Source organism: Haliotis cracherodii, unplaced genomic scaffold (genome assembly GCF_022045235.1).
Source record: "Haliotis cracherodii isolate W230 unplaced genomic scaffold, xgHalCrac1.p SCAF_14, whole genome shotgun sequence".
Taxonomy (NCBI): domain Eukaryota; kingdom Metazoa; phylum Mollusca; class Gastropoda; order Lepetellida; family Haliotidae; genus Haliotis; species Haliotis cracherodii.
Genome location: NW_027266269.1, coordinates 25,584,611 through 25,603,341, shown reverse-complemented (window position 1 = coordinate 25,603,341; position 18,731 = coordinate 25,584,611). Strand labels below are relative to the sequence as shown.

Sequence of the window (18,731 nt, the reverse complement as noted above, 5' to 3'; positions counted from 1 at the left end):
GCTTGCAAGTGTGTGCGTGAATTTTCAGGGGGTCAAAATGGCATAAATTGAAGGGAAATTGCATAATTTGACAAAACAATGTTATACAATGTAAAAGATCTTTGATTTTAAAACAGGTCATAGACAAACTTTAAACATCATTTTGCTTTATTATTGTACTATTTTGGTGTTTTAAAGCATTGTTGCAAGTATCCAACTCATCCACTACGTTAACATAATCTACCACCATATTTCAATAAGTAAGTTACGTCAAAAGTGCTTTTTAAGGGGTGGGGCAATATTCTAGACAATATCTGAGCCCCTATGTAACATAAATTTTATTTTCAATTTCCTTTCTGTATAGGATAGCACAATTTGGCAGGCGGATTTTAATACACAGTTATTGTGCTTTTTATCGTCACAATTCAATGGAATAAGTGTTTTACCTAATCACAAGAATTGAAAATGAAGTAAAAACATATTAATTTATCAATGTTTTCACTGAGAATTAGAATAATAGTTAAATGAAACAAAACGTTGCCAAATTCAGATAACCGAACATATTATCTGTAATCAAAGACATAATTTAGATAGTTTAATAAAGATCTTACAGCCAATTTTGTCAAATTTTGTCATATTTTTCCTTTAATTTTTGATCTACTGAAAATTCACGCACACACTTGCAAGCTTACTACCTATTGGAAATCGTTTTGAGAAAAAGTTTTAGGCATACAGGAAAAAGTGGGGGAAAAATCTTAACTAAGCCTTTTTTTTCTCTGGTGGCAACTGACTAATGCGATGGCTGCCAGTCACCCCAGAGCCATAATTTCACCGGAAAATGGCCAATCGTGGCAGGATGACAGGATGGACATCGCCCTATCCCGCCAGGATACCAAAGACAGAGCCTGATCACCCGATCCTCATTATATAGTCCGTGTTTGTGTTTGTGTGTGTGTGTGTGTGTGTGTGTGTGTGTGAAAATCAGTGCTATACACTCACTCACTCATTCACTCACCCACCCACCTACCCACCCACCCACCCACCCACTCACTCACTCACTCACTCACTCACTCACTCACTCACCACCCACCCAACCACTCACTCACTCAACCACCCACCCACCAACCCTCTCACTCACTCACTCACTCACTCACCACCCAATCACTCACTCACTCACTCACTTACTCACTCACTCAAATTCAAATATTTACCAAAGCATGAGTTTACCAAAGACACAGGAACTAACACACAAACTATTATGCGTGATTTATTTTATTGAGTGAACCTAGTATTTAGCCTTGACACCTTCAATCCAGCTTAGAAATGAGGACACTCGCGTGTAGACACCGGGTGTCGCTTTGTCCCCACATCCGTACCCCCAGGAAACAATACCCGCCAGTTTCCACACACTACCAGTTTTACACACCAGGGGGCCGCCGGAGTCTCCCTGCAATGAGAGGTTATACGTGAAAAAGTCCCTCCGTGAGAGTTGGAGTGAGTGAGTGAGTATGGTTTTACGTCGCTTTTAGCAATATTCCAGCAATATCACGGTGGGGGACACTAGAAATGGGCTTCACATATTGTACCCATGTCGGGAATCGAACCCGGGTCTTCGGCGCGACGAGCGAACGCTTTAACCACTAGGCTACCCGACCGCCCCCGTGAGAGTTGGAAGGAGGTGTCGCGCGTTTTCCATTTGTCATTCATATTGTAATCAAAAGGTTTTGATTGTTAATATCTTTTGCAAAACGTTGTTTTTAATAGTAACATACATATACATGAAAAAAAGGGACCACAAATTTTAGTTCTGTTTGTTTGTTGTTTTACGCCGCACTCAGCAATATTCCAGCTATATGACGGCGGTCTGTAAATAATCCGGGTCTGGACCAGACAATCCAGTGATTGACATCATCAGCATCGATCCACGCATATCTGAGATTTTTAATATATAATATATATTTTCTTGCCATGCTTGTCAAACGTCAATAACAGATGAAAGCAAGCAGATCGATATGGGAACCCGTTTGTCACTAAATGTAACTTTTCTGTGAAACGTCTAGTTATTTTACTGTCCGTTGTTGACAGGTTTTTATTGTTTACATGTATCTATTATATATAACCTTTGAAAGTCACGATATGGCTGAAATATTGCTGATGTCACTTTAATTTTTAACTCACTCACTCACAAAATGTAACACTCAAACCGTTAGCACTTTCTAACTTTTAAATGATAATTTTAAAATATGATTGAACTTTTATATTTTATCAGCTTATTTTATTATTAACTGCGACTATGCTATAAAATACGGTGAAGTGTACTAAAGCACAAAGGTATTTTCTGTTTCTGACTGTCTACCGTGAACAACTGTTTGGAAGCCGGTGCATCAGAACAATACAAGCTCATCACTCAGCTTTGTAATTATCTCACCTGGGATAAGATCTTCATCTAGTTTTGTAATCAGCTCACCTGGGATAAGACCCTCACCTAGTTTTGTAATCAGCTCACCTGGGATAAGATCCTCACCTAGTTTTGTAATCAGCTTACATCGGATAAGATCCTCAACTTGTTTTTTAATCAGCTCACCTGAGATAAGATCATCACATAGTTTTGTAATCAGTTCACATGGGATTAGATCCTGACCTAGTTTTGTAATCAGCTCACCTGGAATAAGATCCTCACCTAGTTTTGTAATCAGCTCATATGGGATTAGATCCTCACCTAGTTTTGTAATCAGCTCACATGGGATTAGATCCTCACCTAGTTTTGTAATCAGCTCACCTGAGACAAGATCCTCACCTAGTTTTGTAATCAGCTCACCTGGGAAAAGACCCTCACCTAGTTTCGTTTTTAACTCACCTGGAATAAGATCCTCATCACGCAGCTTTGTAATCAACTCACCTGACAAGCATCCTTTCCTCCTGCGCTCAGACCAGCGCAGACGTTGTGGTCGAAGACGACGTTGCCGAGGTAGTATTTACACATGCTGTTTGTGATGACGGGAACGTTTACCTTCTCGAGATAACGCGTGCCTTGTCCATCTGGATGTGTGGAAAACAGCAATAACGTCATAACATATTCACGTCGAGGAACTAGCTGTCCATAAACGTCACGCCAAGCGTGTCTGTACGTCGTCGTTGTTATTAACTCGCCTATTTAACTATATGGATACAATTTGGAGATTATAAAACGAATGTGTGTGTCCTTCTGATTTTCTAAAAGTGTGCCAGGATAACTGGCATCTTCTGGGTTAAAAGTGTATTTCTGCTTATGATCCGAAAATGATGCCACACAGTTTGCAAGCTTACGAGGGGTGATTGAAAGTGCAGAGCCTCAAACAGATGACAAGACGGGAAATCATTTAAATTATTATCTTAAGCATAACACCCTTCTACAATGATACACTTTTGCCAACGATTTGGACCCGTGAAGATCCGGGGTCTTCAGCAACCCAAAGGCGACTCTGCTTGTCGTAAGAGGCGATTGACGGGATTGCGTGTTCAGGCTCGTTGACTTGGTTGATGCATGTCATCGATCCCAATGTGTGGATCGATGCTCATGATATCAATCACTGGATTGTCTGGTCCAGACTCGATTATTTATAGCTGGAATATTGCTGAGTGCGGCGCAAATCAACAAACCAACCAACCAAGCCAACGATTTGAAGGGATTTTATCCCAGTTTCCTTGATTTCCTTCACTTGGCTGTCCGAAAACATTCTCCAAGACAGCCATGAAATGGGTTCCGACTGAAGCTTTCTTCATATTTGGGGGGGTGGTCGGGTAGCCTGGTGGTTAAAGCGTTCGCTCGTCACGCCGAAGACCCAGGTTCGATTCCCGACATGGGTACAATGTGTGAAGCCCATTTCTAGTGTCCCCCGCCGTGATATTGCTGGAATATTGCTAAAAGCGGCGTAAAACCATACTCACTCACTCACTCATATTTGGGAAGCTTGAGATGAGGTGTATGAGGTGGAGGCTGAAGGAGCCATACTTGTGGATTGTGACCATGTCAAGGACTGATTGGTGCACTGACGCATTGTCCGGATGAGAGAGCACATCAGTTCGCAGCAAAAAACGTTTCTTAGTCTTTAATGCCATTCCGTAAATGCCCCAAAGGTCACCATAATGTGCTCTCTTTTGTGTCAGTCATTTTGGAAGATAGTCCGCTATGAGGACAAGCTCGGAATCCACACACACAAAACCAATAACCACTCCAGGTGAGGGACAGTCTTTGCCTTCTTTGGTGGCGGTGGTGGTGTCAGGTGATGGGACAGTCTTTGCCTTCTTTGGTGGCGGTGGTGGTGTCAGGTGATTGGACAGTCTTTGCCTTCTTTGGTGGTGGTGATGGTGTCAGGTGATTGGACAGTCTTTGCCTTCTTTGGTGGTGGTGGTGTCAGTGATTGGACAGTCTCTGCCTTCTTTGGTGGTGGTGGTGGTTTCAGGTGATTGGACAGTCTTTGCCTTCTTTGGTGGTGATGGTGTCAGTGATTGGACAGTCTTTGCCTTCTTTGGTGGTGGTGGTGGTGTCAGGTGATTGGACAGTCTTTGCCTTCTTTGGTGGTGGTGGAGGTTTCAGGTGATGAGACAGTCTTTGCCTTCTTTGGTGGTGGTGGTGGTGTCAGGTGATTGGACAGTCTTTGCCTTCTTTGGTGGTGGTGGTGTCAGGTGATTGGACAGTCTCTGCCTTCTTTGGTGGTGGTGGTGTCAGGTGATTGGACAGTCTTTGCCTTCTTTGGTGGTGGTGGTGTCAGTGATTGGACAGTCTTTGCCTTCTTTGGTGGTGGTGATGGGACAGTCTCTGCCTTCTTTGGTGGTGGTGGTGGTGTCAGGTGATTGGACAGTCTTTGCCTTCTTTGGTGGTGATGGTGTCAGTGATTGGACAGTCTTTGCCTTCTTTGGTGGTGGTGGTGGTGTCAGGTGATTGGACAGTCTTTGCCTTCTTTGGTGGTGGTGGAGGTGTCAGGTGATGAGACAGTCTTTGCCTTCTTTGGTGGCGGTGGTGGTGTCAGGTGATGGGACAGTCTTTGCCTTCTTTGGTGGTGGTGGTGGTGTCAGGTGATTGGACAGTCTCTGCCTTCTTTGGTGGTGGTGGGGATATCAAATGCTCCCTGTGTTTATGTTGTTGGGCTCAGAGTGGTGAACCAAAGTATCATCCTTAGTCAAAAATCTAAACTTACTGAATCGATATCCTTTCTGGATTAGCTTCAAATGGAGCCAGATTATCACGAGACATATGCTTGATGAGTTTTTTGTCTGATTTCAGAAGCTTTGGAACCCCAAACTCTGATACTTCATTTGCAAAGTTTCTGTGGTAACGGAGTAGTTTTGCTTCTGGGAAATGCCAACTGAACGAGCAAAATGGTTCGCCGATCGGTCGACATATCATTGATTCTCGGGATCATTTTCTGGTGTTGCTGGACAGGGTCATTTTGAAGGCTCCAACTTCCTTATGGTGGCATCCTTCCCTAGTGTTGTACGTTTATTTTCATGGACGTCCATTGTTGCAATTGACTCAAAGTGTTGGTGGCCACATCCCTGTGACGTCTTGTAACGCCCACAATAACAGATTGTACCATTACACACAATTCCTTCTATAGAGGCACAGACCTTCAATCAACTCTCTAAAATATGATCAACCTTGAAATATAACCGCCACGGCAACCATTTTTAAAATGTAAGTTTAGTTTTCGGTGAATCACTGATTGTGTTTGATCATACAATGAATATGTATAGTGTACATAGTAACTTTCTCCGACCTTATCCGACGTTCTGCTTTTTGTAATTCGCATATTTCTTTTCCTAAACTTTGAAAATGTAAAATACAATATACTATGTATTTGTAAAATATCTGATTGATAATTATCATTTTATAAGTGTCTGATCATAAATAAAACATACCCCTAACAAAAGGGCAGTAACTCCAATTAACATTTTTGGAATTAAGTCATATGGCTTTACACCATGGATTCTTGGACACGACAAAAGTGTACGATTATCGCAAAAATTATTTTACAATAAATAAATAAATAATGCATGTAGAGTATAAAATTTGTGTTTGTAAAATCAAATCAGTTCTCGGTTACCCACGTAGTTGTCTTTGAAATATTGTACAATAGATGCGACGAAGACTCAATACTGACTGAAATGAGTGGCTCCCCACCCGGTGACAGTGCACACCACGTTGTCAAAGTTCTCCCCTGAAGCAGGCAGGCATGCTGGCTTGAGCATCCTTCCCTCGGCGATTGGCTGTGAGAGTTTCACCAAGGCGATGTCGTGAGCGTTGGTTTTGCTGTTGAAGCTGGCGTGCCTGATGATGTGGGCGATTTTGTGCACCTGTTTCTGGTAGACGTGGTAGTTGTCAATGCCGCCCATCACGACGTCCCAGTTACCCAAATTAGTGCTGTGAGGAAATAAAGCTAGTTAATGGCGAGTCTGCGCATCACGTGATCGAATCTGGACCCATCAACCAGCTTGGCTATCTTAAAATAGATACAGATTGTTTTTGGTTTTGTAGGGCTTCTGTGTCACGCAATTACTTGAAGATAGGCAGTTGAGAGTTGTCTCCCCTTACTTAGTTATTCCAAGCAACTGAGAGTTGTCTCCTTTGGCAGATATCCTCCTGAATAGATGAGTAGCGTCTACCAAGATACCGGGCTGTTGAGAGTTGTCTTCCCATATCAACTCTGCCAAAGCAGCTGAGGGTTATCTCCCCTGACAAAGTCATCCTGAGATGTTGCCTCCCTTGTATTATTATGTAAAACAGTCAAGTAGTTTTCAATTACCCATAGACAATGTCTAAGGTTCTCTCATTGCGCTAACTGGAATGTGTGGACACATACTTAAGACCCTTGAAGACCTGGGGCAGAATAGGTCGTCAGCAACCCATGCTTGCCGTAAAAGCCAAATATGCTTGTCGTAAGAGGCGACTAACGGGCTCGGGTGGTCAGACACGCTGACTTGGTTGATGCATGTAATCGTACCCCAATTGAGTGGGTCGATGCTCATGACATCAATCACTGGATTGTCTGGTCCAGACTCGATTCTAAACAGACCGCCGTCATATAGCTGGAATATCGCCGAGTGCGGCGTAAACAACAAAAAAACCAACACAGACTTAAATTGGGCTCGATATCGTGGTTCACAGTCCCGCTATAATTGGGGTAGCTGTTAGTTAAGCCCTCTGACAAACACAGTTGTGTCAGCATATTAATCGTATATAATAGGACATCGATAAAGTTATCATACTCTTCGAAGCAGTGAGCTGCAGTGGCGATCCATTGGTCGTCAATCAGGGTACCTCCACACATGTGTCCCTGGTTGTACTGCAGGGAGACCTGGATCAACAGTGAGGGAGTGAGTGAGTGAGTGGGTGGGTGGGTGGGTGGGTGGGCGAATGAGTGAGTGAGTGAGTGGGTGAGTGAGTGAGTGAGCGAGTGAGTGGATTAGTGAGTGAGAGTGAGTGGATTAGTGGGTGAGTGAGTGAGTCGGTGGGTGGGTCTGGGTCAGTGAGTGAGTGAGTGAGTGAGTGAGTGAGTGAGTGAGTGGGTGGGTGGGTGGGTGAGTGAGTGAGTGAGTGAGTGAGTGAGTGAGTGAGTGAGTGAGTGAGTGGATTAGTGAGTGAGTGAGTGAGTGAGTGGATTAGTGGGTGAGTGAGTGAGTGAGTGAGTGATCATGAGTGAGTGAGTGAGTGGATCAGTGAGTGAGTGAGTGGATTAGTGAGTGAGTGAGTGAGTGAGTGAGTGAGTGAGTGAGTGAGTGAGTGAGTGAGTGAGTGAGTGAGTGAGTGGATTAGTGAGTGAGTGAGTGAGTGAGTGAGTGAGTGAGTGAGTGAGTGAGTGAGTGGATTAGTGGGTGGATGAGGTGTTTGGGTTTCTGTGTGAATGATGGCCATTGTAATTATTGAGATGCTTATTGGTAGTTGCTGCATGGTGGTCAAGACCTTGTGGTGCTGGTATTGTGCTGGTGTTTTGATGATGTTGTGATGGTGCTCGAGCGATGTTGTGATGGTGGTGTGGTGGTTGTGTGATGGTGTTGTGATCTTGGTGTGTCGTACCTGCCATGGGAACTCCCCTGCTACAGCTGTCGATCCTCCAACTATCCGGCTCACCTCGGGAACGCCACAATGACCTGTTAACACGCCGACATGCACGGACATAGCAGTTATGACAAACAAAATAGAAAACAACTCCACTCGTACACACATCCACACAAACTCTGATATTGCATTCAAAGCACACAAAATGATGTATATATGAACTATATTCTTTAACGCACATATTTCTTGGTTAACGTATTGTTTCGAATTGGGAATCGACACGTAACATCAAGTACGTAAACACATTACATCATATATATATATAGCAACTTGTTTGTCATGCCCGACTCAAGAGTACCCGAATGCAATGCTAGCTCCTTACCATTCCCGTGCGAGACATGTCCGGGTGCATTTGTGACATGCGCAGTGCTGGGGTCCGGGTAACAACAGAAGTTGAGGAAGCCGCAGTGACTGAGGGTCTGGAGTTCCCCGGAGTTACACGACGACCCGAACAGACTACGGCAGTGGCCGCCATATTGAGACTCACATTCTGGAAGAACAGGAGATTGTCAACAATGTCCTGTCTTCTTAAAACTACCCTGTGCAGGAAAGCATGACTCTCATCAACAGGAAACAGGTAAGGAATCTTTTAATGTATCTTGCGACATCTCTTATACACTACTGCTCTGATACCGATCCAGCAACCCATGCTTGTCCTAAGAAACGACTACCAACGAACTTGATGATCATTCTTTGTCAAATATTTAAATAGTTTGTAAGATGTCATGAATGTATTCAAATCAAACTCATTGCATTGAAAATGTTGTAAAAATTGATTTTTAAAAATCTTTCAGATGAATTTCTGTGTAGTCACCGCATGTCGAGATTGAAGATGAAGCCATCATCATCTGATCATCAGACGTCAGGGTGAAAGAGTTGATGTTTTATGCAATACACCAGCTGAATCAATCAGTTGATTCTGGGCCGGACAAACCAGGGATTGATATAATGAGCATCATCCCATACCGTCGGGTCATGAGAAAACTCAGTCACAAAGCTTGACCACCCGTGAAAGTCAGAGTTATAATAGGTCTTCCATGGAGCAATCCATGCTCGCCGCACAATGGAAACAGTGCTTGTCGTTATGTCCCCCTTTCACTACGACCACGAATGTCCCGAATCACCCCGAACCACCCCGATTCGGAAACTTTCGAAATTCGTGATGATTCGGCCAATAATACAAACTTTCGTGGCTGATCGGGTTTAAAAATATGAAGCATGCCAGGAATGGGTTAAGAAACATGTATGAATTACAATATTCATGTACGGATCATGCACGAATTGTAAGAACCACCTACGACTAAGTTACGAATATGCCGAATGTTGTTACTTAATTCTTACATGATTCGTAGTTGACTCGGGAGATTCGTGGCTGTTTCAGGATGTTTTCGGGTAGACGACAAGAAATTCTAGTAGCCACGAATCGCTCAGAATAGCCAAGAATGCAAAAGAATCGATTACGAAGCTGTTACGGAACATAAGAATTAATTACGAATGGATTACGATACAGACACGAAATTGCAATTCGGGGACCCTTCCACGAAAGGTTTTGACAAATAAAAACTTTCTCGATTTGCATTGCAAAAAATTATAACTAGATTTAAGCCGAACTGCGACGTCCATACGACCGCGAGCGACCAACCACGACTTAACACGAACGAGTGCGCGACCTTCATACGTTCTAAAACGATTTGAGGAAAAACGTTAAATCGTGTTCATTCGTGTTCAGATTCGTTAATGTGAGATAGGGGCTTACACATTGTACCAATGTTGGGAAAAGAGTCCGGATCCTTGGCGTGACAAGCGGACGCTTTAACCACAAGGTGACGCCTACCCATAATTTAAAGAAAAAAACAACGTTCAGGCAGATATTCAAGTAACTGGAGGTGACGTTATTAGGAGGTTTATAAACACATTAAGCAGGCTTTCCCGGCGAACGGGTACCCGGTAGTATGAGATAGCAATAAAATAAAGAACCTTCTGGAACCTTACAGATAGCTTTGGTTGTATGCTCCCTAGGGAGATGGAAATTGAACAAATGGTATGTCCAATAATGCTTTACCTGCAACATGAGCAAAAGACCTGTGGTCCGGGTTCGATTCCACACATAGGTACTATGTTTGAAGCCCATTTCTGGTGTCCTCCCGCCGTCATAAATTGCTGGAATATCGCTATAAGCGGGCGAAACCATACTCACTCACTCACACGCTTAGTAATATAAACACCACATCAGTTGGGGATTGTAGGGTCTTACCTGTTTGTTGGAGACTGCCCTGTATGAGACAGGCGAGTACCAGCAGGCCTAGGGAAGACAACATTGTAGCAGGACGACCAACAACACTGCTGAGGCGGCACCTAGCACCGGGCAAGTAGAGGAGCTATCTTGAATAAAGATAAGTCATGTGACATACGCATGAAAAACAATGTCACTTTGGCCACTTGGTTATCTTTGATAACTTCTTTTCTATTTATATTGTAAAAACAAATAGTATTACATACTGCCCCCATTATCTCTCTGTGTCAGTGCCCAACGCGATGTACTAACCTTCCGAGTTGAAAGTTTCAGTGTAATATGATACCGATGTGCACGAGATTCTTAAAGTTGGCTGGTCTGTTCTAGCAAGATGACGTTATATTGCGTCTTTTGAAAACAAAACTTTATTAAGTTACAAATTGCTAAATTTATCTGAAAAGGCTACAGTTTCTTTTCTGAAGGCCATCTTATGCTATTTGTTTGTGAAAAGTTCTTAAAAAGGGAAATAAATGGAACAGCCTACACGAAACTCGGAACTAGTAATATGACGTTATGTTGCGTCTTTTGAGAACAAAACGATATGACGTTACAAATATATACAAAAAGTTTCTTCTCTGTAGGGTTGCCATCTTAAAACAGTAAATTCTCCCTACCTAACACGTTTCAACATCCCTTGTATTTGCGACTTGAAAAGTAGTTCCGTGAATAAATGTAAAGCCATGATCTCTGAGTAATAAAACGTGTATAAAAGTATATCCCAGGTCTCTGAGTGAACTGTTATGTATAAATGTTTATCATTTAACTAAAGCATTTATCCATGACATAAGCTTATGACATAAAAACATATATGTCATACCCCAATGACATAAGTATGCAAATTAGATAGCCGGAAGTGGGACTTTTTTCGCCGGTGCACGTGTGTAGGTGTTTAAAAACAACATGGATACCTTTGATGTTGGAGACATTATTTCAATTATTCTGCAAAAGTCTTTTCAAGTATTTTGTTTAAAATGATCTTTTTTTTCTCAGCGAAGGAATATGCCATAAAGGAGTTAAGGGGTTGTTAATTTTGGTTTACACGGCTTTTGAAAACATGTATCACTACGCACGATCTATACGTAATATTTCGACAAGTTGCTGATGTTAATGTTTAATGCAATTATTCCTTAATTGGGAAGCAAAAATGTGAAAATGATAAATAGAATTCATCACGAGTGTTTTTTAATATGGGAAATATCAACCTCGTCCCGTTAATCGGTATTTGCCTCGCCAAAGGCTCGGCAAATACCGATTAACTAAGACTCGGTTGATATTTCCCATATTAAAAAACACTCGTGATGAATCCTCTATATATCCCAGGTCTCTGAATGAACTGTTATGTATAAATGTATATCCCAGATCTCTGAATAATGTATAGGGTGTAAGTGTATATCCCAGGTTTCTGAATGGTGTATCGTGTATAAATATATCTCATATGTCTGAATGATATATCGTGTATACATGTATATCCGCGATTTCTGAATAATGTATAGGGTGTAAGTGTATATCCCAGGTTTCTGAATGGTGTATCGTGTATAAATATATCTCATATGTCTGAATGATATATCGTGTATACATGTATATCCGCGATTTCTGAATAATGTATAGGGTGTAAGTGTATATCCCAGGTTTCTGAATGGTGTATCGTGTATAAATATATCTCATATGTCTGAATGATATATCGTGTATACATGTATATCCGCCATTTCTGAATAATGTATAGGGTGTAAGTGTATATCCCAGGTTTCTGAATGGTGTATCGTGTATAAATATATCTCATATGTCTGAATGATATATCGTGTATACATGTATATCCGCGATTTCTGAATAATGTATAGGGTGTAAGTGTATATCCCAGGTTTCTGAATGGTGTATCGTGTATAAATATATCTCATATGTCTGAATGATATATCGTGTATACATGTATATCCGCGATTTCTGAATAATGTATAGGGTGTAAGTGTATATCCCAGGTCTTTGAATGGTGTATCGTGTATAAATATATCTCATATGTCTGAATGATATATCGTGTATACATGTATATCCGCGATTTCTGAATAATGTATAGGGTGTAAGTGTATATCCCAGGTCTTTGAATGGTGTATCGTGTATAAATATATATCCCAGATCTCTGAATGATATTTCGTGAATAAATGTATATCCCGGATTTGTGAATAATGTATAGGGTGTTAATGTATATCCCAAATCTGCGAATGAACTGTTATGTATAAATGTATATCCCGGATTTCTGAATAATGTAGAGGGTGTAAATGTATATCCCAAATCTCCGAATGAACTGTTATGTATAAATGTATATCCCAGATTTCTGAATAATGTAGAGGGTGTAAATGTATATCCCAAATCTGCGAATGAACTGTTATGTATAAATGTATATCCCAAATCTCCGAATGAACTGTTATGTATAAATGTATATCCCAGATTTCTGAATAATGTATGGGGTATAAGTGTATATCCCAGGTCTTTGAATGGTGTATCGTGTATATATATATCCAAGATGTCTGAATGATATATCGTGTATTTTGAGGTTGTCACGCGAGCGTGTTTGGGGAGGGTACACATCAAGTATAAGGAATAAACATTGTATTTAACGAGCCTCAGCGAGCTAAATAGACAGTGTTTCTTCTTTACACAGAACATTTACCATCCCCAAAACACACCAACGTGATAACGTCTTTATCATATGTCATTCTTCCAATTCTGTGTTGAATAATCTCTTCCTATCCTTCACAAACATTACCTAAACATTGCAGGTTTTCCTGGAAATGGCCCATTAATATATATGACGCCAGAAGGTAAGTGATGTGTGAGTGAGTGAGTGAGTGAGTATGGTTTTATGCCGCTTTAAGCAATATTCCAGCAATATCATGTCGGGAATCGAACCCGGGTCTTCGGCGTGACGAGCGAACGCTTTAACCACTAGGCTACCCGACCGCCCAAGTGATGTGTGAGTCGGACAGTGGGAACAGAACATTTATTTGGTATAAATGTATATCCAAGACCTATGAATGATATAGCATGTATACATGTATACCCCAGACCTCTGAATGATATATCGGGTGTAAATGTATATCCCATACCTATGAATGATATATCATGTATGAATGTATACCCCAGACCTCTGAATGATATATCGGGCATAAATGTATATCCCAGACCTCTGATTGATATATCAGGTATATCCCCGACCTCTGATTCATATATCGGGTATAAATGTATATCCCAGATCTCTGATTGATACATAGGGTATAAATGTATATACCAGATCTATGAATGATATATCGTGTGAAAATCTATACCCAGATCTCTGAATGATCTGTTGTGTATGAATGTCTATCCCAGACCTATGAATGATATATCATGTATAAATGTATACCCCAGACCTCTGAATGATATATCGGGCAAAAATATATATCCCAGACCTCCGATTGATATATCATATATATCCCAGATCTCTGATTGATATGTCTGGCATAAATGTATATCCCAGACCTATGAATGATATAACATGATGTATAAATGTATACCCCAGACCTCTGAATTATATATCGGGCATAAATGTATATTCCAGGGCTCTGATTGATATATCATGTATATCCCAGACCTCTGATTTATATATCGGGTATAAATGTATATCCCAGATCTCTGATTGATATATCGGGTATGAATGTTTATCCCAGATCTATGAATGATATATCGTGTGTAAATGTATATCCAAGATATATGCAACATGACCATACCGTGCCAGATTGCTTACTTAGGCTTTACAGACTAAGATAAACCACATTGGTAGGCATTCTGTCAGCTGCTTGGTCTATTTGAAGAATGTTTTATCTGAGGTAACGCCCTACCTCTTTTCAAAACACTACGTAGCAAACGGTGTCCATCTTATCAATGACGCTGTAATCACCTAGTCCTGGCTAAAAGCCACACCTGCTTGAATCAGATTTGTTTGTTTGTTGCTTATCCCTTCAGTCAGCAATGTTCAACCCTTATCACGGCGCCCTGAAAATAATGCAGCATGCGCGAGGTTAGCCGGAGGATGATAGCATCAAAACAACTCCTCATACCGCCTGGATGCGATGTCACGTAATAAACAAAGTCACCGAGCTTGACACCCCGATACTCATTATATAGCCCGTTCTTAAATAACTGAATTAATAATAAAACCAATATGTGAGTGTGTGTGTGTGTGTGTGTGTGTGTGTGTGTGTGTGTGTGTGTGTGTGTGTGTGTGTGTGTGTGTGTGTGTGTGTGTGTGCCGGAACTAGTGTCAGAGCGTCACAATGACATTATGGCTTTCAGAACGGGATAATGGAGAGAAGTAAGAAAAAATAAACTGCCGAGCAAAAGAAAGATGACATTTAAAAGTTGGATTTGACCTAAAAATTACAAACGTTATCAAAACGTTACAAGGCTGGTATCAGCCGCTGGAACGCTGCAAACATAAGGTCCAAAACACAACTATGATACCCGTATGAAGTGTATCACCATCGAACAACCATTTCCTGTCTGCTTCTGTTTTAGCCATGCATACATCCTTTAGCCACCGTCAAACATGGGTGTATACTTCCTTTGTCCACCATCAAACATGGGTGCATACTTCCTTTAGCCACCATCAAACATGGGTGTATACTTCCTTTAGCCACCGTCAAACATGGGTGCATACATCCTTTAGCCACCATCAAACATGGGTGTATACTTCCTTTAGCCACCGTCAAACATGGGTGCATACATCCTTTAGCCACCATCAAACATGGGTGTATACTTCCTTTAGCCACCGTCAAACATGGGTGTATACTTCCTTTAGCCACCGTCAAACATGGGTGTATACTTCCTTTGTCCACCATCAAACATGGGTGCATACTTCCTTTAGCCACCGTCAAACATGGGTGCATACATCCTTTAGCCACCGTCAAACATGGGTGTATACTTCCTTTAGCCACCGTCAAACATGGGTGCATACATCCTTTGTCCACCATCAAACATGGGTGTATACTTCCTTTGTCCACCGTCAAACATGGGTGCATACATCCTTTAGCCACCATCAAACATGGGTGTATACTTCCTTTGTCCACCGTCAAACATGGGTGCATACATCCTTTGTCCACCGTCAAACATGGGTGTATACTTCCTTTGTCCACCGTCAAACATGGGTGCATACATCCTTTGTCCACCGTCAAACATGGGTGCATACATCCTTTGTCCACCGTCAAACATGGGTGCATACATCCTTTGTCCACCGTCAAACATGGGTGCATACATCCTTTGTCCACCGTCAAACATGGGTGCATACATCCTTTGTCCACCGTCAAACATGGGTGCATACATCCTTTGTCCACCGTCAAACATGGGTGCATACATCCTTTGTCCACCGTCAAACATGGGTGCATACATCCTTTAGCCACCATCAAACATGGGTGCATACTTCCTTTGTCCACCGTCAAACATGGGTGCATACATCCTTTGTCCACCGTCAAACATGGGTGCATACATCCTTTGTCCACCGTCAAACATGGGTGCATACATCCTTTGTCCACCGTCAAACATGGGTGCATACATCCTTTAGCCACCGTCAAACATGGGTGCATACTTCCTTTGTCCACCGTCAAACATGGGTGCATACATCCTTTGTCCACCGTCAAACATGGGTGTATACTTCCTTTGTCCACCGTCAAACATGGGTGCATACATCCTTTGTCCACCGTCAAACATGGGTGCATACATCCTTTGTCCACCGTCAAACATGGGTGCATACATCCTTTGTCCACCGTCAAACATGGGTGCATACATCCTTTGTCCACCGTCAAACATGGGTGCATACATCCTTTGTCCACCGTCAAACATGGGTGCATACATCCTTTGTCCACCGTCAAACATGGGTGCATACATCCTTTGTCCACCGTCAAACATGGGTGCATACATCCTTTGTCCACCGTCAAACATGTGGTGTATACTTCCTTTAGCCACCGTCAAACATGGGTGTATACTTCCTTTAGCCACCGTCAAACATGGGTGTATACTTCCTTTAGCCACCGTCAAACATGGGTGTATACTTCCTTTAGCCACCGTCAAACATGGGTGTATACTTCCTTTAGCCACCGTCAAACATGTGGTGTATACATCCTTTGTCCACCATCAAACATGGGTGTATACTTCCTTTAGCCACCGTCAAACATGGGTGTATACATCCTTTGTCCACCATCAAACATGGGTGTATACTTCCTTTAGCCACCGTCAAACATGGGTGTATACTTCCTTTAGCCACCATCAAACATGGGTGTATACTTCCTTTAGCCACCGTCAAACATGGGTGTATACATCCTTTGTCCACCATCAAACATGGGTGTATACTTCCTTTAGCCACCGTCAAACATGGGTGTATACTTCCTTTGTCCACCGTCAAACATGTGGTGTATACTTCCTTTAGCCACCATCAAACATGGGTGTATACTTCCTTTAGCCACCGTCAAACATGGGTGTATACTTCCTTTAGCCACCGTCAAACATGGGTGTATACTTCCTTTAGCCACCGTCAAACATGGGTGTATACATCCTTTGTCCACCATCAAACATGGGTGTATACTTCCTTTAGCCACCGTCAAACATGGGTGTATACATCCTTTGTCCACCATCAAACATGGGTGTATACTTCCTTTAGCCACCGTCAAACATGGGTGTATACTTCCTTTAGCCACCGTCAAACATGGGTGTATACTTCCTTTAGCCACCGTCAAACATGGGTGTATACATCCTTTGTCCACCATCAAACATGGGTGTATACTTCCTTTAGCCACCGTCAAACATGGGTGTATACATCCTTTGTCCACCATCAAACATGGGTGTATACTTCCTTTAGCCACCGTCAAACATGGGTGTATACTTCCTTTAGCCACCGTCAAACATGGGTGTATACTTCCTTTAGCCACCGTCAAACATGGGTGTATACATCCTTTGTCCACCATCAAACATGGGTGTATACTTCCTTTAGCCACCGTCAAACATGGGTGTATACTTCCTTTAGCCACCGTCAAACATGGGTGTATACTTCCTTTAGCCACCGTCAAACATGGGTGTATACTTCCTTTAGCCACCGTCAAACATGGGTGCATACTTCCTTTAGCCACCATCAAACATGGGTGTATACTTCCTTTAGCCACCGTCAAACATAGGCGTATACTTCCTTTAGCCACCGTCAAAAATAGGCGTATACTTCCTTTAGCCACCGTCAAACATGGGTGTATACTTCCTGTAGCCAACGACAAACACGTGTGTTTACTTCCTGTAGCCAACGTCAAACATGGGTGTTTACTTCCTTTAGCCACCGTCAAACATGGGTGTATACTTCCTTTAGCCAACGTCAAACACCTGTGTTTACTTCCTTTAGCCAACGTCAAACATGGGTGTTTACTTCCTTTAGCCACCATCAAACATAGGCGTATACTTCCTTTAGCCACAGTCAAACATAGGCGTATACTTCCTTTAGCCACCATCAAACATGGGTGTATACTTCCTTTAGCCAACGTCAAACACCTGTGTTTACTTCCTTTAGCCAACGTCAAACATGTGTGTTTACTTCCTTAAGCCACCACCAAACATGAGTGTATACTTCCTTTAGCCTGCATCAAACATGGGTATTTTGCCCGGCAGTAGTTCTGGTATTTCTAGTCAGGTCAATGATTAATGTTCAATAATAACATTTCGTTCTGGGATTGTGTGTTTAATGGAATATAATTGTGAAGAATCGGGTGCTAAAATGATGGTTGACGGACTATAAGCCTGTGGTGAACCGTGAAGACCCGGGTAGAATAGGGATGTTGGATGGTTGGTTTGTTGTTTAACGCCGCACTCAGCAATATTCCAGCTATATAACGGCGGTCTGTAAATAATCCAGTCTGGACCAGACAATCCAGTTATTAATATCATGAGCATCGCTCCACACAATTGGGATCGATGACATGCATCACCCAAGTCAGCGAGCCTGACAATCTGATCCCGTTAGTCGCCTCTTACGACAAGCATAGTCGCCTTTTACGGCAAGCAGAGTCGCCTTTTACGGCAAGACATAGGTTGCTGTTAGAATAGATCTTCAATAACCCATGTTTGTCGAAAGATTTGGTTGATCGATGTCATCGTATCCCAATTGCGTGGATCGATGCTCATGATGCCAATTACTGGATTGTCTGGCCCAGACACGATTGTTGACAGACAGCCGTCATGCAATATTGCTGAGTGCGGCATCAAACACCAAAGAAACTAACAAACTTTACAATGATCGTTATTTGCTTATTGATTTAATTTGAGGAATCCTGTCATGACTGGCGTCTTCGGCATCAAATGCCCTCG

At 42.1% G+C, this 18,731-nt stretch overlaps 3 protein-coding genes across 3 annotated transcripts; all 3 read right to left on the bottom strand.

Moving 5' to 3' along the window:
* Window positions 1–1,233: 1,233 nt before the first annotated feature.
* Window positions 1,234–10,444, bottom strand: LOC139461145 (chymotrypsinogen A-like). Its single transcript, XM_071242691.1, has 7 exons — window positions 10,329–10,444; window positions 8,397–8,564; window positions 8,033–8,106; window positions 7,225–7,313; window positions 6,120–6,379; window positions 2,879–3,018; window positions 1,234–1,426 (listed from the first exon to the last, which is right to left on the bottom strand). Exons 1-7 carry the CDS (start codon window positions 10,390–10,392, stop codon window positions 1,265–1,267), a joined length of 957 nt encoding a protein of 318 aa, XP_071098792.1. The 5' UTR covers window positions 10,393–10,444; the 3' UTR covers window positions 1,234–1,264.
* Window positions 10,445–15,422: 4,978 nt separating this feature from the next.
* Window positions 15,423–15,782, bottom strand: LOC139460329 (pre-mRNA cleavage complex 2 protein Pcf11-like). Its single transcript, XM_071241821.1, has one exon. The coding sequence runs from the start codon at window positions 15,780–15,782 to the stop codon at window positions 15,423–15,425; it is 360 nt and encodes a 119-aa protein (XP_071097922.1).
* A 168-nt stretch (window positions 15,783–15,950) lies between these two features.
* LOC139460328 (pre-mRNA cleavage complex 2 protein Pcf11-like) lies at window positions 15,951–16,310 on the bottom strand. Its single transcript, XM_071241820.1, has one exon. The coding sequence runs from the start codon at window positions 16,308–16,310 to the stop codon at window positions 15,951–15,953; it is 360 nt and encodes a 119-aa protein (XP_071097921.1).
* Window positions 16,311–18,731: the final 2,421 nt, after the last annotated feature.

Bases quoted from the DNA above. Each gene is read 5' to 3' on its own strand.
- LOC139461145 (XM_071242691.1), bottom strand. From the start codon at position 10,392: ATGTTGTCTTCCCTAGGCCTGCTGGTACTCGCCTGTCTCATACAGGGC. The intron at 7,314-8,032 runs GTACGACACACC...CTGTTGATCCAG, and splicing joins CAGGGGAGTTCCCATGGCAG to GTCTCCCTGCAGTACAACCA. The intron at 1,427-2,878 runs GTGAGTTGATTA...CTCTCATTGCAG, and splicing joins GAGGAAAGGATGCTTGTCAG to GGAGACTCCGGCGGCCCCCT.
- LOC139460329 (XM_071241821.1), bottom strand. From the start codon at position 15,782: ATGTATGCACCCATGTTTGACGGTGGACAAAGGATGTATGCACCCATG.
- LOC139460328 (XM_071241820.1), bottom strand. From the start codon at position 16,310: ATGTATGCACCCATGTTTGACGGTGGACAAAGGATGTATGCACCCATG.